At 60.7% G+C, this 22660-nt stretch overlaps 2 protein-coding genes across 4 annotated transcripts; one reads left to right on the top strand and one right to left on the bottom strand.

Annotated features, from left to right (window-relative positions):
- Positions 1-2635: 2635 nt before the first annotated feature.
- CCDC188 (coiled-coil domain containing 188) lies at positions 2636-5017 on the top strand. Its single transcript, XM_090290565.1, has 9 exons — positions 2636-3169; positions 3351-3458; positions 3591-3695; positions 3814-3870; positions 3960-4019; positions 4154-4218; positions 4402-4486; positions 4702-4742; positions 4831-5017. Exons 1-9 carry the CDS (start codon positions 2636-2638, stop codon positions 5015-5017), a joined length of 1242 nt encoding a protein of 413 aa, XP_090146691.1.
- A 644-nt stretch (positions 5018-5661) lies between these two features.
- ZDHHC8 (zDHHC palmitoyltransferase 8) lies at positions 5662-21161 on the bottom strand. Of its 3 annotated transcripts, none has more exons than XM_090292930.1 (11): positions 20910-21161; positions 13958-14079; positions 13711-13784; positions 13368-13540; positions 13069-13171; positions 12590-12681; positions 12277-12418; positions 11948-12068; positions 11764-11873; positions 9561-10561; positions 5662-6636 (listed from the first exon to the last, which is right to left on the bottom strand). In XM_090292930.1, exons 1-11 carry the CDS (start codon positions 21011-21013, stop codon positions 6411-6413), a joined length of 2268 nt encoding a protein of 755 aa, XP_090149056.1. In that variant the 5' UTR covers positions 21014-21161; the 3' UTR covers positions 5662-6410. The 3 variants fall into 3 exon arrangements, with proteins under 3 accessions (XP_090149056.1, XP_090149054.1, XP_090149055.1); XM_090292928.1 differs by having other exon boundaries at positions 13627-13784; positions 20910-21160; XM_090292929.1 differs by lacking the exon at positions 5662-6636 and adding an exon at positions 6887-8437 and having other exon boundaries at positions 13627-13784; positions 20910-21157.
- Positions 21162-22660: the final 1499 nt, after the last annotated feature.

Raw genomic sequence — 22660 nt, 5'->3', positions numbered from 1 at the left:
GTCTCCATGAGGACCCCCACCTCTCCCTATATCACACTCCAGGCACCCGCTGGCATTTGGCAGGCACAGGGGCACTGAGTGCAGGAAGTAGCCCCTATCCCACCCCACCCTCTGCACCACACCAGCCACCCAGGGCTTTCGGCCTGCCCCTCCCCCATGGCTGCCTCACCTCAGATGCGCTCCAAAAGCCTTCTTTGCCCCCCACCTCGAGTTTTCCCGAAGAGGTACTCTGAGCTGAGTGCATCCTCAGACCCATGAGATTCTAGACAGGCGTGACAAGGCCAAGGCCAGGGGAGGGCCCAGGGGCTCCTTCCTCCTCTGGTGGCTGAGCAGACCCCCAGCGGGCTAGGCGGTTCAGGAGACAGCTGGTGCCTGGGCTAGGCTCCAGGCCCACCCTTCCCCGCTCATCCCCATGCAGAGCCTGTGGTTAAGGGCTGCAGATGCTGCCCCCACCCTACGCACACAGCAGGGATGCCTAGGACCAGGGCCACATGTGTCCAGCCAGGCATGGCCAGTGGACTGTGCACACGCCTCCTCTGTTGGTGACCAGCCCACACCAGCAGGCAGTCCTTGCAGCGTATCCACCCCACATGGCAAAGAGGACGGGAGAGAGACCACCTTCAGAAGAGGGATTTCAACAAAGTTCCTTAGATGGGAAGTGAAGGCTGACTTAGAGCGACAGCTTGGGTGTGGACGGCAGAGCAGAAAAGTGGGGCGGTCTAGGGGACAGCTCGGAATGACCATCCAACGCTCATGAGGGACAGCAGGTGACACAGTGACTGCTCGAGCAAACTCCCCAAGCTGTCCCCCAGTCCACACTGAACGGCAGCGAACAGGCATTTGCCCAGAGTCAGGAGGCCTTCCTTCCCGGGCCTGATCGGAGGATACGTTAGCCCCTAACAGGGACAGAAATGCGCGCATCTGCTCTCTCCTTCCTCCCCACACGCAGGGTTAGAAAAGCCAGACATTCAAGGACAGTGTCTAATAGGAAGTGCTAAGACCAAACAAAAAAAAAAAATGAGCTACAAAGAGAATAGGGAAAAAATGCAGAAAACAAAAGATTCCCCATCCCCCCAAAACCCACTTTATCCCTAAAGCAGATCAAGATGCTCTGGAAAAAGTATAGGGGCACTCAAACAATAGAAGTGTCTTGTAAATTTAAACTGTGATTGCTGAAATTCAAAAGGCCAGCAGCCAAGCCTGGCCTGCTCAAGCAGCGCTGAGGACCGTGGGGCCCCCTCGAATTCCTGTGGGAAATCACCCTCTGAGCTGGTTCTCTTGCAAGCCCAACACCCAGCAAGCACGAGGTCAGAGTAAGATGCTCTCAGACCCAGGGGCGTCTCACAATCCAGTCCCACGTGACAGGTCACTCCCAGACTGTGTGGCTAAAACAACTACAGTTTCGCCCAGGGCTGGGCAAGTTGGCCACCCTGAAATGACAGAAGCCTCTCTCTCCATGATGTCCCGTGCCATAAGCAAGGCCTCCCCCACAGCAGAGGGTCCCCAGAGCAGCAAGAGAGAGAGGTCAAGGCCCTAATACACAAGCATTCAGCTCTCAGCACCTTATTAGGAACCCACTGGCCCAGTGATTCCCCAGACTGGCCCGGATTCCAGGATGAAGTGAGGACTCTGTCTCCCGATGTGAAGGGAGCAGTCACGTTGCAGAGGGGCGAGAACAGAAGAGGAGGGGTGTGTGGATGTTCTTTTGCACAGGGGCTCAAATTTCCTTCCATCCACCTTCCTGAGGATGCCACTTGAGGATGTACTTCCATGAAACGAGGGAGAAAACTGAGAAAGAGTGGGTCATGGACACAGGAATGCCAGGAGTGGGGGTGGGGGAGTGTGACACACAGATGGCCCGATGCAACCTTGGAAACAAGAGAGGAGAAACCAACCAGGAACCTGAATCTGGCTCTACCATTGGGCGCATGCTCCACAGTGGTCAGAACGACCCCTGAAGTGGCCGAGAGCCAGCTCCTACCTATCCAGTCTCATCGATTAACAGTGGTGTGGCCTTGGGCAAGTGACTAACTGTATTCATGCCTCAATTTCCCCACCTGTAAAGAAAGAACAATCGTCCTTACAGGACCATTAAAGTAAATGTTCCAACAAATTGTTTTAAAATAAGTAAAGCCCTGGAGATGTTAAGTAAAAAGCCAGGCTGTGGGATGCCCTATTCTGGGTGGAGAGGTAGCAAGGTTGCAATGCTCACCTGTGCAGAACATGCAGCTGTCCCCAGAAGGATGTTAATGACCAGACTACTGGGGGCTGGGACAGGAGGGAGGACTCAGGTGTGAGGGAGGATCGCACCAGACACCTAGTTTGTTGTTTGATTTTGTTTGAACCACGTGTCTGCATGACCCGTTTTACACTTAAAAACATAGCTAAGGTAGGTGGGGTGGGGAATATAGAGGAGGGGTGACCAGCTGAGGGTCCTTCAGGAAGAAGAATGTGGTGGGAGGGGACCTGCCAGCCCCAGCCCATTATGACCTCCCTAGTTGTGTCCAGGCCTTTGTGACAGGTGCCCCTGGTGCAGACCTGTGAGCTATGACACCTGGAGGGTCCTCACTAAGAGGGTGGCAGGTCTGGCCAGGCCAGAGCGTGGCCCTGGGTCAGAAAGGGGTCACAGGGAGGTATGGAGGGGCCAAAAACCCTGGGGCCATGTGGCCACTCCCACCCGCCATGCCCCCAACCCTCAACTTCAAGCAGCCATGGAGAATACCTAGACCCACCCTGCCAAGGGTTTGTAAGCTGGCCCTGCCCACTGCCTCTCAGTTCCACTCCCTCAGTGGAGTCTGCCAGGACTTTCCCAGTCCCAGGAACAGGGGGCGGGAGGCCCAGGGTAGGCAGTGGGGTACCTGGGGGCTTTATTGCAAGTGAAGAGGGAGAGATGCAGAGACAGAGACCAAGAGATCCAGCAGGGGCGAGACCGGGACAGATGGAGGCAGAGCTGGGGTGGGGCTGGCCCCTGCACTCAGGAAGGGAGCCGGGGTCATCCAGGCAGGGAGGAGCCCCCAGTTCAGGGCCCAGACCCTGCCCATGCCCACACCTGCCACAGGGGGCAGGGGCCCTGGCCTCACCCAGGGCAACCTCCGCCCAGCTCCAGAGTGTGCCCATGGGGACTGCAGAGCAGTCCTTCCTCCAGCTGGAGCAGGAGATCCAGAACCTGGTGAGTGAGGCGCCTGCTGCCAGGGCTGCAGGGCTGGCCCCAGGCTCTGTGCCTGTCTGTGCAATGAACCCACAGCCGCTCCTGGACCTCCTACGCCCCATCCCCAGCCCTGGCTGCCTCAGCCTCCTGCCCAAGGAGCAGCTGTGATGGGCAGTCCCATTTCTCTGCCTCTCGCCCCCAGAAAAGGCAGACCCAGGACCGGCGGGAGCAGCTGGGGGCCCTTCTGGGACCAGGGCAGCAGTTCCTGCCCCTGTGCCCGGAGCACTCAAGTAGGACCACCCTGGCCTGGGTAAGTACACGGCAGCAGCCCAGACCCAGCAGGACTTTGGCTGTCAGGACTGACCCTGTGACTCCATGCACCACACCCTCCACTTCTGCTCCCAAGCAGTCCATGACCACAGACCCAGGGGCTCTTCTGCAGCCCCCTGAGCCGGCTGGTACCAGGACCCTGGAGGACAGGGCACCTTTGCAGCTGCTGCGGCGGGAGCTGTGCCGAGGGGAGAAGTCCTTCGTGCAGCAGTCCCAGGTGGGCTGCAGGGGAGGGGTGGGGCAAGTCCTTCGTGCAGCAGTCCCAGGTGGGTGGAGGAGGAGGAAGCTGACCACCCGCTGGCCCTGCCTGGATCCATACTGTGCTCCTTCCCCAGAATGAGCTGCAACAGATCCGGTTGTCGTTTGAGAGGAAGAAGATGGCCATTACTGAGGTGCCCACCTGGCCAGGGTGGAAGGGGTGCTGGGTGACCCATGTGTTGGGGCACATGCTGGGGCCATGACCTAGCCTTCCCCCGACCAGGTGTGGGATGGAGTGGCCGAGGTGCACATGGCCCTGAACAATCAGGCCACCGGACTCCTGGTAGGTTCCCCAAAGAGCAATACCCAGAGGCTGAGGGAGGCAGGAAAGGAGTGGGGTTGGGGCAGTGGAGAGAGGCAGGCGAGTGTGGCAGGATGGTCAGAAATGGAGGACCCTTTACCTCCTCTGCCCCCTAGAGCCTCAAGAAGGATATCCGATGCGTGCTAGATCAAATGGAAGACATTCAACTGGAGATTCTGGGGTGATGTGTGGGGTCACAGACCAGAGTGGGGGGGGTGGCCTGACTAAGCTGAGCAGGGCGGGTGTCCCAGTCAGGATGCGATAAGCCAATCCCTAATCCCTCACCAGTTCCATGGCCCCAGACCAGGGTGGTGCCGGGCCTGTGCAGGGAGTACACAAGGCCCTGACTGTGTAACTCCCGCAGGGACCGCGCCCAGTGCCGCACCCAGGCAAGGAAGGACCAGTGCCTAGCAGTAAGTCCCCTTCCAGCTTCCCACCCTGGAGGCCGTGTGTGGGGAGGGGAGAGGTGGGCTCCAGTGAAGAGGCCCCAGGGTGGGAGACCCACCAGGAGCCAGGTGACCAGAGTCACCCGGGAGGCATGGTTGCAGGTGCCTGTCCTGGGAGGGGGGCGAGCAGGAACATGAAGCACCTGGACCCCTGCGGGGAGCAGGGCAGGCTCTGACCTGACACCACCACCACCACCCCCCGCCCCCAGAAGGCGAAGCTGCAGCTGGGATGCTCCGAAGGCCTCAAAGGCCAGCTTTGGTAGGTGGCTGCATGAGTGTGTGGGCAGCGCCCAGTCCCCCTGACTGTCCTTCGGGCGCCCCTGCCCCCTGACCACCACCGCCTGCAGGCTGCTGGCCCTGAAGCTGCTGCTGGGCACCCTGCTGGCCTGCACCGCTGCCTATGTGTACGTGGTGGACCCCACACCCTTCGAGGGGCTAGTGCCGCCCCTGCTGAGCCGCGCCACCGTCTGGAAGCTCCGGGCCCTACTGGGCCCGTTCCTGCGCCTCGAGGTGGATGACTTCCTGCCCTTCTAGGCTGGAGGCCCAGCAGCGCCAGTGAGGAGGCCAGCATGGCCCAGGCGCCCAGCGGCCGAGCCAGCCCCTGCCCAAAGCCCTGCCGGCACACCGTCCCCACCGAGCCTCGGAGAAGGGTGGAGGCGGGTCTACCCTGAGGGCTGGGCCTGCAGCCGGACATACAGTGGTGACACACACAGCGTCTGAGCTTGTCTCCATGGAGATGGGGGGACAAAGAATTTTGCTGCATCCAGAGGCTGATCTCAAAGTGGGGGTCCCTCAGGGTGGCAGCCTCACCTCGGCCTTCATGCTCCATCTGCCTGCTGGATGGCAGCCCCCCACCCAGGGAGCCCCCAGCCTGCCCCCTGCACCAAGAGGGCTCTGAGCAGAGTGTTGCCAGGAGGGTCTCCACTGGAAGTGAGGGCTGGGGGTCCTCAGGCCTCCTTCTTCATCATGGTTCAGGTTGTCATCCCGAACCCTGTACCTGCCACATAACCCAAAGTCCCTGTCTGGCCAACCACCTCATCCTCCCCACACCCACCCGGCCACCATCACTGGCCTGCCCCACTCCTGTCCCCTCTTCAACCCAGGGTCCCTGTCCAGTCCAACCTCCCGGCACTGCCCCAAGGCTTGGAGGACAGGGGGACCACGTTGGTGGACAGAGCTGAGGAGGTAAACAGCAAAAATTTTATTTAGGGCATTAAATTGGGGTAGGGAATACTTCTAAAACAATAGAGTACAGCTTTGTGGCTTACTCACCCCCATGTGGGAGCAGCTCCTGCAGGAAAGGGCTGGCTGGGGCCCTACCCTCTCCCCAGGGGCATCCAGGCCTGGCTGGCTGGGGACTGCAGAGCCCCGCCCCAAGCGCCCCCAAGCACCCAAGGGCATGTCTCAGAGTGAAGGAGTGAAGACTGCCAGGCAGGGGCTGGGCAGAGTGAGCTCACTGGGCTGGGCGGCTGGTTCTCCTTCGGCCGTGGCAGGGCCTGGATGGCTCAGCAGGCTGGTGGCTCCAGAAGGTTAAGGCATCTGTGCTGGGTTCAGGGAAGGGGGAGTGCAGCGACCTGCAGGGGCACCCTGAGACCCCCACCCCAGCCTTACCACAGAGGCCTGGGCCTCCTGAGGAGGAAGTGGTGTCTATAAAGTGCTTGGTCAAGCAGGGAGATCAAGGTGGTGGTGTGACACCCTGGGAAGGCTGTGCTGGTCCCCGCAGATCCGGGGCTCCCATCTGGGGTGTTGGACCCCCTGCAGATGGGAACTTCCTGAGTGGGCGGGCACACAGTCATGGGCCTCAGTGGGCTGGGAGTCAGTCAAGGTTTGGCTGATAGAGAGGGGACCTTCAGCCCACACCCCAGGGTCTGTGGCCGCCTGGCCTCCCAGCTGTCCTGGGCTGGGCTGTCCCGGGCCCCACAGACGCCTACTTGGTGTCCCGCTCGGGCCCTGAGAAGCTGGGGAAAAGGCTGGAGGCAGCCAGGTGTAGACGGCACACAGCTCCTTGGGGGGGCCCCCCAGCGGCCGGACTCCAGGGGACCTGCAGTAGTGGGCGGTCCTCAGGGAAGCCAAAGTGGCACAGATGCAGGCCGGAGGGCACCCTGGACGGGCCACGACGCCCCCATCCACGTCTACAAGTGCCGATCCGCCCCCTGAGGGCCGCAGCGTCCCATGAGAGAGAAGCAGAAAGGTGGAGGTCAGCCTGAGGCAGAGCTGCCCAGTGCAAGGTTCCAAAGTCTGGAGCACCTCCCACACTGGGCCAAGCCCTGCCCCCGATCTCTACCCAGCTCTGTCCTGAAAAGCCATGCATTACCGATGCCTCCACTCTAGACATTTAACTGGTAAAGGCAGCTGCAGAACATGGCAACAGCCACCACAGGGTCCCAGCCAGCGAGTGGCCCCACATACGCCCCCTCCTCCATCTCCTGCAAGCCCTTGTGTTCCCCAGGGCCCCTGGGGCAACTGCAGCCCCAGCCTTTCTCCAAAAGCCCTGTTACTACCAGGAATGATGCAGGCCCAGGGGAGCTGCATGCTCACCAGCCAAAGACCTGTGGGCCAGCCCCCACTTCCCAGCCTTCGAACTTGGCTTAAGTCAGCAGAAATGCCCACACAGACACCCGGTCCCATGCTGCTGGCCACCACCTCTCCCAGAGCCTGACTGGCTCTGCCCCCCACCCTGGAGCCCCTGAACATCAGCAACAGCCCTGGCCTTGCTCAAGGAAAGGATCAAAATGACTTTTTCTTTTTTTAATAAAATTATAGATATATAGACGTAGATATAAAAACATAAAACAGACACAACGCAAGCGGACGCTGCTGTGTGCTTCCTCTCGGGCCCCTGGTGCCAGGCAGAGCTCTGACCCCCTCCCCATGTGCTTCCCATGCAGGCGCCGAGGCTCTGGCACCCCGACTCTGCATGCCTTGGGGTAGGGAATCTCATTTGGCAGGGAAGGGACTCCTGGTCTCAGAGGCCCCTGTAGCAGCGTCCGGCCTGTGCCTGCTCCCACCTGCCCCAGTGCCACCCACAAGAGCATAAAGCAGAGGTTAAGGCTTCAATGACAGCAAATTTCCCGGCAGTGGGGGCAGCGGGGGCCCAGCTTTAACACATGGGACATGGCATGGCAGCTCAGCGCATAGACTCGGGGACACGCCCACCAGCTGGGTGAGATGGGACACATGGAGCAAGGACCCCTCCCACAGCTGGCAGTCTGTCCATCCACCTGTCCGTCAGAACCCAGATGGCCCCGGAGCTAGGTGCCTGTGGGCCAGGGCTGGACTCCCCGCAGAAGAATCGGCCTCACCGAACTAGAAGTTTCCAGCGGGTGTCTGAAAGGCAGCAGGTTAGGATCAGCCAGGCGGTGGGTCCTCAGTCCAGAGGACGGCCAGGGACCCAGGCCTCTCTGTCCATTTCTGGGCCAGTGACCCATCCATAAGGGGAGTGTGTGGGGGCTGGCCTGGTGACAACCTCGGGACATGTGTGCAGTCCACACAGATGCAGTCTATGCCTCCTCAAGGCCCAGCCTACGGAAGCAGGGACACCAACACAGATCCTGTCGCCAGTGGCCCTTGGCCCAACCCTGCCCTGGTGAGCAGATAAGTGGATGGACAGTCGGAGTACGAGGGACAGACTTGGAGGCGCGGTTCTCTCCTGCTGATGTGTCCACACCAGGCCTGGGCCTCCTCCTCCTCTGTCAGGGCAGAGAAGTCGGGGGGCAGGGGCAGCCGCTGGGGGGTCCTGGTCCCCGTGGTGCCACAGCGGATGGGTGGCAGTCACTCACTCCTCACACCGAGATCTCGTACGTGGTCCCACCCACGCCAGACACCTTCTTAACAAGCGTGTGCCGGGCAGGGCTGGCGGAGGGCCCCGGGGGGCCGGCAGCAGGCCCCAGGCGGGCCAGGCCCGGGGACTGCCCATTAAGCTTACTTGGGGGGGTCTTCAGCTGAGGGTGGTCCCTGCATCAAAGCAAACACATACATGCACACAAACGGTGAACAAGGGACCATGGCAGGACAGAGGCCAATGAAGGCAACGAAACAGATGATGCGGACAAAGCCCTGGTGGCCCACGCCACTGAGCTCAGAAGGTGCCATCCAGAAAACAGGTGGCTGCTCTGAGCCTGTAGGGGGAGGGCTGTGCTGTCACAGGACAGACAGACATCAGAATGGCTGTCACACCCCAGGTCCCTCAGTCCCTCCCACTGGCAAGACCACAGAGTGGGGAGGCCAGGTGAACACAGGCCAGCTGAGCCCCTGGTTCAGCCCAGCCCCCAGTCCTGGTACCCTAAGCTGGGAAGTCCAGTGATGACTGTGTGGTCCCTTCCCAGTTCCCCCCAGGAAAACGAGGGGCTGCCCTCCTGCCCTGAAGCCTGCCTAGCAATGACCTTGCTGCCTAGTCATGAGGGCAGGAGACTCTCCCTCCTTCAGCTGCCACCGCTGCCTCTCTGTGCAGCTGCCACCTGCTGGACCAGCTATACCCACAATAGAGACCCCCTTACCCAGCCTAAGCTCAAGACGGCTGGGGTGATGCCCTGAAATGCTGCTGCGTGCAGTGCAGGACCCATACACAGCAGGTGCTCTTTTCTTGTACTTGGACCTGACCTGCCAGACAGCCAGCCCCACATCCTCAGTTACCCACCCACTGAAGGCTCAAGACCGGCCTGCCCTTCCAGGCCCAGTTTCTCCATCTCTGAGAAGGGAAGGCCCCGCTTCCAGAGCTGTGCACCCTACCCATGGTAGCACACAGTGCAGCAGGGTGCTGACCCCCGCTCAGCCTCCTGGACAGGGACAGTGGCACCACCTCCTGAGGAAAAAGGCCTGACGGCCCTCACCCGCGGGTCTGTGCTGGCTGAGGGGAATGTGGAGCATTGGGCTAAGATTCAAGTCCTCCCACACCTCGGGACACGCCAGGGCATCCTTGGAGGGGCACAACCCTCACACGTGCCAGCCAGGAAGGTCCATCCCATAGGCGACTCCAGGCTTTCCAGCCAAGCCTCCCCCCCCTTGCTCAGCCAAACGGTCCTACAGACAGATGGACACTGCCCCCTGCCGGGAAGCCTGCAGCACCCCCAACACCCACCTCTGCATGGCCAGTGAGGGCGGTGGTTCCGGGAGGTCCGTGTGGATGAAGGCAACGGCTTTGGGGCCCATGTAGGAAGGTGAGCGGGGAGTGCTGGGCGGGGAGGGCGGGCCCTGGCGCAGGGGAGACCTGTGGGAGCCACTGCCTGGCCGGGGTCCCGGGGCATTGTTGTTGACCAGGTCCGCCTGCAGGGAGGAGGAGGAGGTCCTCGGCACCCGGCTCACTGCGCTGGACAGGGAGGACAGCGACGTCTGCAGCGCAGGGTTTCGGGTGCCTCCGAGGCCAGGCCCGGCCCCCACGTCGTCTCTGGAGCCGAAGCGCAGCACGGGGCCCCGCAGGCCCTCAGACAGCACGCCGGCCTGCTGCAGGCCGTAGGAGCTGGGGGCATCGTAGACACCCGAGTCGCCGAAGAGCGAGTCGGCCTGCGAGCGCAGCAGCCGCTCACGCTCCTCCCTATCCTTGCGCTCCTGGATGGAAGCCATGATGGTCCTAGACAGGTTGTCGTAGCGCACAGGCGAGGGTTCCCTCGGCCGGAGGCCCAACACGGGGCTGAAGCTGCGGGTTGGAGGCTGTGGTGGGTCGCCCACAGCCCCAGGGTGCAGGTAGGGGGAGCGGTAGCTGGCCACACTGGCTGAGGGGTGAGCAGGGCACGCACGGCCACCAGGCGAGGCAGGATTAAGCAGGCTGTCATAGGACAGGCTGCCATTACGGTTGGGCAGTGCATGGGGGGCAAAGATGCTGTGATGAGGTGTTGGGGGCCCACCATCGGAGCGCAGGGGCTGGAGGGCCATGTGGTCCCCACCCCGTCGGCCTGCAGCCTTGAGGCTCAGGGATCGCAAGGCCCCCGAGAAGGTGTCAGCAGTGCTGAGCGGTGGGGACGGCGGGTAGGCGGTATGCAGACCACCAGATGTGTAGTCAGGGAGGTCCAGGCTGGGCTCAGACGTCAAGTCCAGGCTGTGGATGCTGTCCTCCCCCAGAGTCAGGGAGTCGGGGCCTGGGACCTGCAGGGACAGATGGTGCGCATCTCCCACTGCCCACCACCTGTGTCCCACCTGGACACTGGATGCTCTGTGCCCACATCCAGTGGGCATCAAGGACGGTAGCAGGTATAACCAAGAAGCTGTCCCAGAAGCTCTCTATCCCCTGACTACAGGAGGTGGAAACAGGACGGATAGAACAACAGTCCCAGATTGAGTCTCCCCAGGGAAGGGTGTGCCTACTGCTCCAGTCTGAATCTCAGTGATGGGGACGGCAGCCTCAGGAACTGGGCCTTGAGATGCAATGATCACATAGTGACCGGGGCCCTCTCTTGGGCACCCCACCCAAGGGTCAGGGCACTCCAGGGCCACAGCTAGCCACTACATACACCCAGGGCAGTGTCCTTGAAGCCCACCTAGATCAGGGGGCAGCCCCACTGACAGTCTTCATGATGCAACGCTTGGGCTGGGGACAGCCTAAAAACCCAGAGGGGGCATGGGTGGGGACGAATGTGGCCTCAGGGCACTGGGCCAACCCCAGACCCTCTGTGGGATCCAGGACATTCCAAGGAAGGAGGTGACCTGCGGTGAGGGCACCTAAAGCTGTCTCTATCCCCAAGAAGGGCCACTCACAGCACATTGCCCAGGGAGGCTCAGACTCACGGCCCAGCCAGTGGGCCCAGAGAAGCAAGCTCAGGTGAGACATTGGTCCTAAGAGGAGGGGCTTCCTGGGTGGGTTGGGGGCTGGTCCAGGCGTGCTGGTTGAGCCACAGGGCTTGCCTCTTGGGTGGCCGTGTGGAAGGACAGGCAGCCTGGGAACATTCGGGGAATTCCTGGGAATTCCTCAGGCAGTCCATCGCTGCCGATTGCTCTAAAGTGAGCACACAATGCTTATGCAACTCCGGAATAATGTGCTTTCACAAACAACCTCAGATTCTTGTGAAGCCTTCCCGTGGGCCTTACGGAGTGACTAATGGTGGAATTCCGGGCATCCCAGCACAGTGCTCCTGGGGGCAGCCGCCTACCAGGCCAGCGGGCAGTGCAGGCAAAGCGAGTAGGGCCAGGGCTGCCTGCACCAGTGCCTCCCAGAACACTCTCCTCCAACGGCCCCAGCGGGGATCTCTGCAAGGTGGGATCCTACTGACACCCTCTATGCCCCAGGCAGGGCCTCCCAGGGGGCGAAGCTTCTGGGGGAGGGTCTCCAGGACAAGGCCAGGCTTCCTCACCTGCTCACTCGGCCCACAGAAAGGCGCTTTCGAAGCCGTGGGAAAGGCAGGCCGGAACTTGTACATTGCAGGTGTCGGGGGGCTGGTCCTCTGTGCTGCCAGGGCGCTCTCTGTGGGAGATGGACCACAGTCAGGCTGGGGTGAATACACGCAACATCCCCTCATGTGGCCAGCCCCACCTCACCAGCACTGCCTGGGCGTGTGGTCTGCCGGTCACTGCCAAATGTGCCAGCCTCCGACTTGGGGGGCAGTGGCGGCCCCAGATCCAATGGCTTCTCTTCCAGCCGGTCCAGGCTGCCCTTAGACTGGGAGGGGGCGTGGTCAGTAGTAGGTAGAGTGTGGGCCAGAGACGGGGCTTAACTGGGAACTCCCAGGGCCCTGGGACCTAGACCTCTCCTTAGAATCTGCCCAATTCCTCCCCCTTCCATTTTTCTACGGCCCTCCAATGCAGCTGCTTCCTGCCTCCAAGGGCCTGACCCTCATCCCACCTCCTACCCATCCCAGGGCCCCCACCTTGCTTCGGCCCAGGCCAGCCTTCAGCCCATTGTCACTAAGCTTGACCTTGAGCGGTGGGGCTCGATCCAGGAGTTCGGGCCGAAGGAAGGGCGGCTTCAGGCGAGCAGCAAGTGGCAGCCGGGGTGACTCCACCACGTACCTGCACCAGGGGCAGAGGGGACAGTGACAAGGGTGACCCAGTCTGAATGGACACCAAGGGCAGGGCCAGTCCCACCTGCCGAAGCAGAAGTAGGCCAGGCTTAGGGTCCGGTCCATAGCTGCCCACCCTGAACCCCACAGAGGTCCCCTCGACACCCTACCCAGGCCTCACCGGGGAGCCAGGGGACTGCATAGCACGTGCTCCACGTTCCCATAGCAGCCTCGGGTGAAGGGATTCACGCCCCCACGGAACTTCCCCGTCACCTGTGGACAAGGGACCCCTCAGCCAGTACGGCCACCCAGGGCCCAGGCCAAGGTGGACAGAGGGACAGCTGGGGTTCCTCACAGGTTGGTCAGGGTGAGCCCAGTGGTAGCCCCGCCCAGGTCACCTCAGCTTGTCCCTGCAGGGAGCTGTGGAATTTACAGGCCCTGGGTCACCGGGGGCTGCAGTGGCACAGCCCCACAGCCCAAACTCCAGAGGGGTATGCTGGGCCAGAGCTCCACCAGCACTACTACATAGCCACCTTGGCTGAGGGCCCCTGCAGCCCTGCCCCCCGTCCCACCCCCCACAGGGTCCTCCTGCAGCCTTGACCCTCTAAGCATCAGGGTCCCCCATCCCTACCACTGTATGCCCCCCAAAAGGGTCTGCACCTGCTCATTGGTAGTGCGCCCTCGAGTGACCAGCACCACGTGGAAGCCAGTGAGGCCAATGACAGGGATGAAGAAGAGGCCAGCCACACACATGACAGCCATGCTGGCCCGTTAAGGCCAATGGCCATGGGCGAAGACACAGAGCAGGTGCCTGTGGACAAACTACCCACCCATCCAGGAAGGAAAGGCAACCCACCCCCTGCAGATTCCCAGGTGGCTGATCCACCCCCCTGAGTCTCAGTTTCCCCTGTGAAACATGCCCCCAGTCCACAATGCCTCTGTGGTTAGGCCAAGGATACGTGATGGTGGTGTGGGCGGCTCCCAGCCCCTCGGCATGGTTCAGCACGTAGACCAGGCCAAAGGCGACGACACCCACCATGTGGGCACTAAGCGACAGGAGGAACAGGAAGAAGTAGCGGTAGTTGCGGCGCCCAATGCAGTTGTTGACCCAGGGGCAGTGGTGGTCGAAGTCCTGGGCAGGAGCAGCACGTCAGGGTGAATAGTGGGCGGGAGGAGGGGCACAGTGGGGAGGGATAGATGGGGCGGCAGGACGGTCACCTCTACACAGTTGTCGCAGACACTGCAGTGGGAGCAGCGTGGTGGGCGGTAGAAGTGGCACGTGGCACACCACTTCATACGGACCTGGATGCCCCGCACATCCACGTTCTTGTACAGCGGGGCCCGGAAGTCGTCCTCCTTATCCTCATCTTCATCCGCTGTGGGCCAGAACCAAAGGGAGTGGCAGGGAAGTGGCTTCCCCAGCAGGAGAGCCCCTCCCTGATCTCTGCCAACCCACCCACTAGGATCCCCTACCAAAGGCTCTCCCTCTGTCAGCCACTCACACTCCAGTGAAAGAGAGCAGATAACCTGCCCCGGCACAAGGCCCTACCTCGGGGGAAGACGCCAGGGTCCATGAAGGTGGCCATGCTGAAGTTGGCCAGGACGAAGAGGAAGATGATGCCATTGTAGACAGGAACAGCTGGGGACACAGCTCGTGTCAACCACGGGCATCTGTATGGAACAGCAGGGCAGAGCTGGGCCTGGGAGTGTGGTGGGTGACTCAGGAGCAGAGGAATTAGGTATGTATGTGCATGTACAGGCCTTAAGGTCACCGTCAGTACTGAGCATGGCAGTCAGGAAGGCCACTGCTGCCGCGGGCCCTCTGGGAGACCTCACCCAGCTGCCTGCTGCTCCTCTGCTCAGCCATCAGGGCTGGGCTGTGCAGACTCTGGGTGCCAACTCGAAACCCAGCAAGTCCCCAGGTGGCTGTTAGGAATTTAACTCACAGTTGAGCAAACTGAGGCTTAGAGAGGCCCACAGGCCTGCAGTGGTATGGTTTAGAAGGGGTGGCCAGAGCCCATCCACATCTTCCCACCCGACCCAGCAACCTTCCCAGGCTCCCAGGAGGGAAACGAGCCCTTTCTGCCCATGCGCCATGACTGACAGGTGCCAGTGACCCCTAAGGCCACCCCATCCTCACCCAGACCTGTTCCCAGCCCAGTGAGGCCCCCTTAGCAGGGAGATCCTTGGGTGTGAGGAGCCCCAGTTCTCAGCCAGTAAATGCAAAGTGGCATTACCCCTGCTTTTCCCTGAGAGGCGCAGTCTCAGTGTCTGAGCCACCGGGCAAGCCCCTTCTTTTTAGTAGGTCACTTTACTCCGCGAGTGACAGTGCAGAACACTTGGAGACTCCAGAAAAGAATGAATGCCCCATCCCTTCGAAATCTCTCACAGCTTGGCTCCCAAGGCTGCCCCCTCTTCTAGGAAGCCTTCTCAGACTCCTGGTGCCCTGTAAGGGTTATGCACACCTCCCTGATGGGCGCTCTGCCACAGACAGCACCTTCCTCAACCCTCTTGGGACCTGACCAGAGTCCCCTCTGTGGAGACCTGCCAATCCCTGGGCACATGGCCTGTAGCCCCCTGCCCCAACTCAGCTGTAGGTCCCTGAGTCCACCTATTCAGCTCCCACAAAGCCCCTCTGGCCTCAGGCTCCCCATCTCTCCCATGGCTCCTGGCTGCTGTGAGAAGCAGGGGCATTCAGGGGGTTTTCTCCCCTCCCAGTACTGAAGCCCATTGTACAGTCGGGGGGCCAGTGTGGGGATCCCCCACAGCAGCCCTCGCTGTGAGCCCTGCCTATCACCCAAAGCACTCAGGCCACACTGACACACCCACGCCTGATCTGGCCGGGAGCCAGCCCTGCCACCCCAGCAACCACCTCCATGACAGCAGAACTTAGCTATTTTTAGTAGAAAGCAAGAAGCTATTTAAAGATTCCCTTCCCACGGCAGTACGCTTGGCACCCCAGAGCCCGAGTTACCCCTTCCTCTTCTCCAGGACCCACCATAGAGGTGGATGCGTGGCCTGAGGACGGGGTTCCCTCTGCCAGGAGGGCTTCCTCCACCACCCCCTTCCCAAGCAGCCCGAGTGCCCACCAGTGGATGCCTTCCACACACCCCATCCCTGCATGCTGAAGCCCAGCATACAGACAGTGCTCATTGTGTGTCTGCAGCTCTGATCCAATCCCATTCAGCAAGGCAACAGTGGGCCCCTGAGGCATGGTCTGCCCAGCAAGGTGGTGGTGGGGGGCACAGGTCCAAATGCCAGTGCGGAAGGGCTTTCCAGGTATGCCTGGGACCCAGGGAGAGGTGCGGCACTGTGGACCCCAAATGGGTGGTTGAACCCCATGGCGCCTTCTGGGAAGGGCTGGCCACATGATCTGTGCAAGATGAAAATGTAGGCCACTTATTTTAAAAAGCACGAAGAATTTCAAGACAGTGACAGGAGAGCATTAAAGCACACATGGGCCCTCGTGCACCTGCACAGTCCGAGGGCCAGTGGAGGCAGCCTGTTCTGGGAAAGAAAGAGGCCAAGGGAACCCAGAATGCACTGGAGCTAGCTGAGGGTGGGCAGATGTGCAGGCACGGAGCACAGCAGGAAGGTAGGCACTGAAAGCCCAAGGACACATGGGGAGGAGACTGGAGTGTGAGCCCCGCCCACCATTCTGTTCAGGTTTCACTGATGAATAGTACACAGGACCCACTGCCCATCTGCCCTGCACAGTGGACCATACATTCCACCCTCCCAGCTGTGGGGGGAAGGGGTACTTCTCTTCTATCCTTCCCATTTCATAAACAAGGAGTCAGTAGCAGAGGGCTTGACACATGCCCAAGGTCTTGGGACAAGTCTGTGTCTCAGCTGGGATTCAAAACCATCACATATGCTGGCAGGGGCTGAACCCTGTGGGCAGCCCCCTCCCCCATGCTGACCCGAGCTTCTGCTAGCCTGGGCAGCCTGTACTGCTTTGTCCCCCCTGAGCCTTAGTGAACACCCAGACTACATGGGTTGGACAGTGATCCTGATTAGATGCCTGGGGCTCGGGGGAGGTGTGCAGCTGTGTGGCACTGGGGCCAGGTTTGGAAACCTGCACTGTGACTGGTCAATGCTTCCATTGAGGTGCTGGGTGGCCAGGGATGGGGGGCGGCCTTAGTTGGTGTTAGATAGGCTGGGGAGGGGTTCAGGCCCTCTAACTGGGACCTGAGCCACTGCCCCTCTGTCCACCATCTCCAGCCGACCCCCAGACTTGATTCAGACCCAGGACTTGGCACTCCCATGCGATCCTGGCTCCTCCATACCCGCCCCCCCAGATGGGCTTTACCACAAGCAGTGCTATAAGGGGGGGGGGGCACAGGCCTGGCTCACGCCTTAGGGGTATGGCTCATGGCCAATGTTGGTAAGGTCTGGAACTCAGCCACTTTGGGAAACGTGAGGCCTAAAAGGGGGAAGACGAAAGAGCCCGTGCAAACACGTGTCCAGACATAAGCACATACCCATGTGAACATGGAGGGACAGGCGCATGCACATGTGTGCAGTGCACACACAGAAATGCTCCAAAACATACATGTATAAGTACACAAGAGCACACTGCAAAAGCACGCATATAGACACATGTGCACACATAATTACACATAAATGGTGCGTGGGCACACAAACGTGTCAACACATACACATGTGCAAACACTTGCATGTACATATGTGCCCACTTGTGCACTCACAGGCACACTTGCATACCTGCATGGACACACACACACATGGCCACACATGCGCACCTGCACAAACACAGACATAAGCACTTGTGAACACACATCTCTCCTCTCATTGACTAGTCCTGTCCAACTCAGGCTCAGATACTTCTCACCGCCCTTCTCTCTCCCTGGGATTCCCTTTGCTCCCCATGGACCAGGTGAGCAGGACGTGTAAGGACACACAAGCTCTGGGCAGAGCCTGGCAGACAATAGTGCTCAGCCCACCGTCAGTCTGTGCTAGGCTCCAGGAGGGCCCCCCCAGCCACAGGAATGTAACCCCACATCCCACCCAGGGGATGATGCACTATAGGCTCGCCCAGTTGGGCAGGGGCCGGACACTCCCTGCTGGCTACAGCTAGGCTTTGGGCCAGAGTGAGACTGGGAGTGGGGTTGGGGGGGCAGCCCAGCTGAGGCTCCGAGCCCTCCTCCCTGACAACCCCGCCTCTCCAGCGTCAGGACCACACACCACTGCCATGAGCCCCACCCATGTTGAGGCCTGGGACCAAGGCCGGGTGGGAGGTTCTGCAGGAGCAGCATGTGCACTGAAGTTAAATGTGGACTGAAAATTTTAACTCAGACATTTTCATTTAAATTGGGTTCTTCATTAACAGTTTATATTCACACACAGAGACACCCAGGAACAGAAGGTCTGTGGCCACTCTGCCCTGACCAAGCCAGGCAAGGCCTCCGGCCAAGTGTACCCACCCATCCCATCCCTACAAAAGGAAATTGAAGCTCACGGGGCCAGGGATACCCCAGGCCACATACAGCGAGTCCTGGCAGGGGGCTCACACCAAGATACTCCCACCCCCTGCAGCCTCTGCCAGAGCTCTGTCCACCTAGGCACACCATGGGCTGGCCTGGTCCTGGGCTGGACCTCCCACTGTCCTAGGCTGGGCCTTGTTGCCTGTCTGGGCCTCCAAGCATGGGGAGGGCTCAGGCCCATCCTGGGAACAGGCCCCGACATTTCAAAAGTCAACCAATGGGCCCCAGACAGAGACAAGATGGCCAGCCCAGCCCCAGGCACTGGCATCCCGCCAAGCAGCCCAGCTCTCTGATGTTCACAGGGTCTCATCCTTCTGCAAAGTGGCTCTGGGAGGAGTAAGGGGCAGGGGCAGAGGGCTGCAGACCCTTGGGCCCCCCACCCCAACACCAGCACCAGACCCAACCTGGCACTGAGTCACAGTGTGAAAGGCCCAGGGGTTTTTGGGGCCCAGGAGGACACAACTGCACCAGGAACCCAGGAAGACTTCCTGGAGGAGAAGGGCCTCTGGGAACTGGCCCTGTGGTGTGCTCCCCATTCTCAGAGTAGGGATGCCCCCACCTCCTAATATCCTTTCCACACCCCAAATTGTCCTGGCAACATGTCTGAGTTGACTGCTGGCTCCAGCCCTGCGCTGGCCTTGGTCTTCCAGGCCCCCAGTTTACCACCCTGTGTGACACCAGGAGCTACTGCCTGTGTAGGCCTGCCCTAAAGGGGCAACTCATGTTTACTGAGTGCAGATACAGGGCCCGGGGCCCCTCAGCATCCAGTGACGTCCAAGGACCAAAGGCAGAAGAGATAGAACACCATGGGCCTGACGGTGGGAAGAGGGCAGAGGAGCGCTGCTCCCTCCCTGCGCGTGTCTGAGTCTGCCACAGGCCTGGGCCCAGGAACAGGGCAGAAAGAAGCACGGGTACCGGGGTGATTAAAGACCAGTCCTGAGAAGAGCACCGCCTGGACCACTGCCTCCCCAGAATTGGCATATCATGCTAGCATCAGTGACCCTGGCCTGCCCCACAGAGCCCCTTCTCAAGAACCCAGCTGCCAGGGCAGGGGCAGGCCAGGGTCAATTTGGCCCAGGGACTGTAGCTGGCCTCAGGGTCAGGCTGCAGGGGAGCCCTGTCCTGGGGGATAAGTGAGACTCCTTTGGCTAGATGGTCACTCCACCTAGACCCAGCTAGTACCCCTGGACCGTCATCCTGCCACAGGGACACACATGTCCCCTTCTCCTGGGCCATACACAGGGCGGAATGCCAGTACTTCCTGTGGTACCCTAAGGGAACCCTGCACCTCCCAGCATGATGTCCCTGAACCCAGACCCTCATCTGTGAAAACCGAGGAAAGGAGACCTGGCATGCAGCAGGGTGCAAAGGGAGCAGCAGCCTCAGAGCCTACTATTGCGGGGTGGGTCAAGTTCACAGGACAGCGAGGAAGAGCCCTCTGAAATCCCCGGAAGGGCGCACCTCACATGAGCAACCACCGCACAGCGAGGCCAGGAGAGCCTGGGGACAGCTGCACCGGCTCTCTGGAGTGGGGTCAATTTCAATTTCTTTCTAAATGTTTTATTTTCCCTGCACTTCACAAGTTCTCAGTAGAAAACATGTATTACTTTGAAAGTTAGGAGGAAAAATGCTAAGTTGCACTTAGGAAATGAGAAACTGAGATGGCAAGAAGAGGCCAAGACTCCCTCAAACCCCGCATCTCGACCCACCCCCACGCCCCCTTCCAGGACTGGGCTGGGCCCCACCGCCCCCAGAACACCCAGCAGGACTCCTCCCCCCTCTTCCTGCGCCTGCTGCCCACCTGCCCCTCTCCTCTCTGCCCCACAGTGAGCAGCATCTCAGTGACAAGAACACGCCTGCTCACCAAAGCCAGAAATAAGCCCGTCCACACAGGCCTTTTTTAAACACACTCTCGGCAGCCTATGGCGCCTACCCAGCTCCGGAGTCCAGGTAGTGGGCTCTCCCGCCTCCACAGGCACCCGGTGCAGACTCACCACACACAAGGCAGCCACCCTCGCTCTTTCTAAAGTGAAAGGGTGCCAGGCTGGCCCCTGGCCACCCTGCTCCAGGCTCCCTCACATTCGGGGGCTGCCCGCCCTCTGAATAGAGGCCCCACTGGCTTCAGGGACACCTGAGGCATCAGGTCCCCAGGAAGGTTTGAATGGTTGTTGCGTTGGTCACCTGGGCTGTGTCTGAGCCTGGGACTTGTGGAAGGGGGTGGTCACAGACCTGCACAGCTAAAGTCAGGAGTCCCCAATCTCTCCTTGTGCCAGAAGGAGACTTGGGGAGGGAGCTGTATCCTCAGCCCACCACTTCGGTCTGTGAGCCAGCCTGTGTTTCAGGTGAAGCTAAAGCTGCAAAAGCCCAGAGCCCTGCCTGCTTTCTGCATCAAGGGTTCCAATGCCGGCCTTGACCAGTGCCCCTGGGTGTGGCCTGGCCTAGGCCCTCCAGCTGTGATCCCCAGGCTTTCCCGGAAAGAAGGTCAAGGAAGGGTGGAGGGTACTGCCAGGCCAAAGTCACCGAGGGCTGTGGGGCAGGCACGTGAGACACAGGCCATCCCACACCTACTCAGGAACAACCTGGCTCTGGTCCCTGGCCAGGCAGCCAGAGGGGACCCAAGAGACGCCCTCAGCTCCTTGAAAGAAAAGCTAGTGACTCCGGGCAGCCCACGCCCCCTCCTGAAGGCTGTGGGGAGGGGATGGCTACAGCCACACCCTGAACAGCCACCACACACTCTCCTGTCCGGGTGCAGAGCTTCACACCTAGGGCCTGCCTGGCACACTCATTCGGTGCCCACCGGGCACTAGTGTCCGCACACGCAGAACTCACCTTTCGTTGGTGCCCCAGGAAAAGCACACTCACGGTTTCAGCCTCAGCCCAGGGTGCCTAGAGCCCTGGTGCCAGCCTTGCCCTTCCCAGCCCTCCGAGCTGTACCGGGTCCCGACACCTTCTGACCCAGCTGTAGCCCCCGCGCTCCCGGCGACGCGGCACACTCACGTGAACACGAAGAACAGGGTGCTGGAACCGACCAACAGCGCGGCGGCCGTTGCCACTGGGATGTACTTGGCAGGTTTGAGGCGCGTCCCGGGGCTGCGGGGCATCCTGGGCGCCGCGCCGCCGCATCCCTCCCCGGGGCCGGACGGGCGGGGCCGGCGGAGTCGTGCCGGGGTTGGCGGGTTGGACGCGGCGCAGGACCCGCGGCGGTGGTGGCAGCGGCGGTGGCGGCCGCAGCAGAGGAGGAGGAAATCCCACCCTACGGGCGGCGCGGCAGCGGCTGATGTCAGCGCGCCCCTTAAGGTAGACCCAGTGGCTAGGGACGCCGGACTGGGCGGTGAGGAGGCGGGGCTGGTCGGTGAGGGGGCGGGGCCGAAGACCCGCGAGAAAACTGCAGCTCACCACGCCCTCCTTCCGATGCTAGATACGGAAGCCCACCCAAGCCTGGGACTCCCCAGCACCCGGCTGCGCGCGCGCCCTTGCGCGTGCGCACTCGGCAGAATCTGGTAGGCCTTCTGCGCGCTGCCCTGGACCCTCGAACGGCGGGTCTCTCTTCGCCTTGGTACTCTGGCCCGGCGAGTGCCTGCGGCTTTCTGAAACCACGCAGCCGTGGCACACTGCAGGCCATGCCCAACAGGTGGACGTCGTAGAGGACACCAGGCACCCTGTTCCCAGCCCGCAGGCCCTGGCGCTGTGGCATGTCAGTGCCCTCCTGGGCTTGTTTGCACAGACCCGTCCCTAAGCACCTCGGAGCAGCGTGTCTGCGGGCAGGCTGTTGCCCTAGTTCACGCTGTTCTCGGTAGTCCCAGACCCCTCCCATTTGGAGCTCCCCACACTCCGGTGTTCACGAGGGGGTGGCAGCTGTGCAAGGGCACCTTAGTTGTTTATCCCCTTCCCACCTCACAGTCCTCTGGCCACTCGGCTAGAGAACAGCTAGCGAGCAGGGGGAGGGATCTGGTCCCTCCGCCTCCCTGGTCCAAGCTGCAGGCTTAGGAGTTTGGGTGGGTGAAAGGCCCAAGGCCAGGCGAGCCCCTCAGTGCCCCGGGGGCAGGGTGGAGTGACCGGCAGGAAGCCCCGGGCACCTGCCCCTGCGTGGGGTAGACCGGTGGTCAGGCCCACCTCCAGCAGGAAATGCCCCCCGCCCGAGCCGACGCCGCTTAAGGTGGACCAGCAGCCTTGCAGAGCCGGCGAGGGGTGGGCGGGACCAGCTGGGCAGCGGATGCAGCGCCTCTGGGAGGTTGGGACCTAGATCAAGCTCCATAGCCTCTCCAGTGAGCACCAGCAAGTGTCTCCAACCATGGCTGTGGGTGACACAGTGGCCATCTCTTCAGGTCAAGCTGCCACAGGCCGTGGGGTTTCTTGGCCTGGAGTTCCCTCCTTGCTGGTAGGTGGGCTGTGTGCGTGTGTTTAGTTTTCACATGTTTTCAGATTTCCAGTTTCTTGTTATTGACTTCTAGTTTCATACCATTGTGGTCAGAATGGTTGCTATATCTTCTTGATAAATTGGCCCTTTTATCATTATATATCGATCTTCTTTGTCTGTTGCTACAGTTTTTGACTTAAAGTGTGTTTTGGTTTCCACTTGCATGGAATATCTTCTTCCATGTCTTCACTTTGAGCCTATGTGTGTCCGTAAAACCGAAGCGAATCTCTTGTAGGCAGCATAGAGTTGAGTCTTTTGTTTCAGCCATTCCGTGTTTCAGCCACTCTGTATTTTGATTGGTGAATTCCATCTCTTTACATATAGAGATCCT

The sequence above is a fragment of the Furipterus horrens genome, unplaced genomic scaffold (assembly GCF_987537825.1).
Source record: "Furipterus horrens unplaced genomic scaffold, mFurHor1.1.pri manual_scaffold_11, whole genome shotgun sequence".
NCBI lineage: Eukaryota > Metazoa > Chordata > Mammalia > Chiroptera > Furipteridae > Furipterus > Furipterus horrens.
This window is presented reverse-complemented; position numbering and strand designations above follow the sequence as displayed.

Bases quoted from the DNA above. Each gene is read 5' to 3' on its own strand.
- ZDHHC8 (XM_090292928.1), bottom strand. From the start codon at position 21,013: ATGCCCCGCAGCCCCGGGACGCGCCTCAAACCTGCCAAGTACATCCCA. The intron at 13,541-13,626 runs GTGACCGTCCTG...GCTCCTGCCCAG, and splicing joins TCTGCGACAACTGTGTAGAG to GACTTCGACCACCACTGCCC. The intron at 12,419-12,589 runs GTGAGGCCTGGG...CCCCTGGTGCAG, and splicing joins TGCAGTCCCCTGGCTCCCCG to GTACGTGGTGGAGTCACCCC.
- CCDC188 (XM_090290565.1), top strand. From the start codon at position 2,636: ATGGAGGGGCCAAAAACCCTGGGGCCATGTGGCCACTCCCACCCGCCA. The intron at 3,696-3,813 runs GTGGGCTGCAGG...CTCCTTCCCCAG, and splicing joins CCTTCGTGCAGCAGTCCCAG to AATGAGCTGCAACAGATCCG. The intron at 4,219-4,401 runs GTGATGTGTGGG...TAACTCCCGCAG, and splicing joins ATTCAACTGGAGATTCTGGG to GGACCGCGCCCAGTGCCGCA.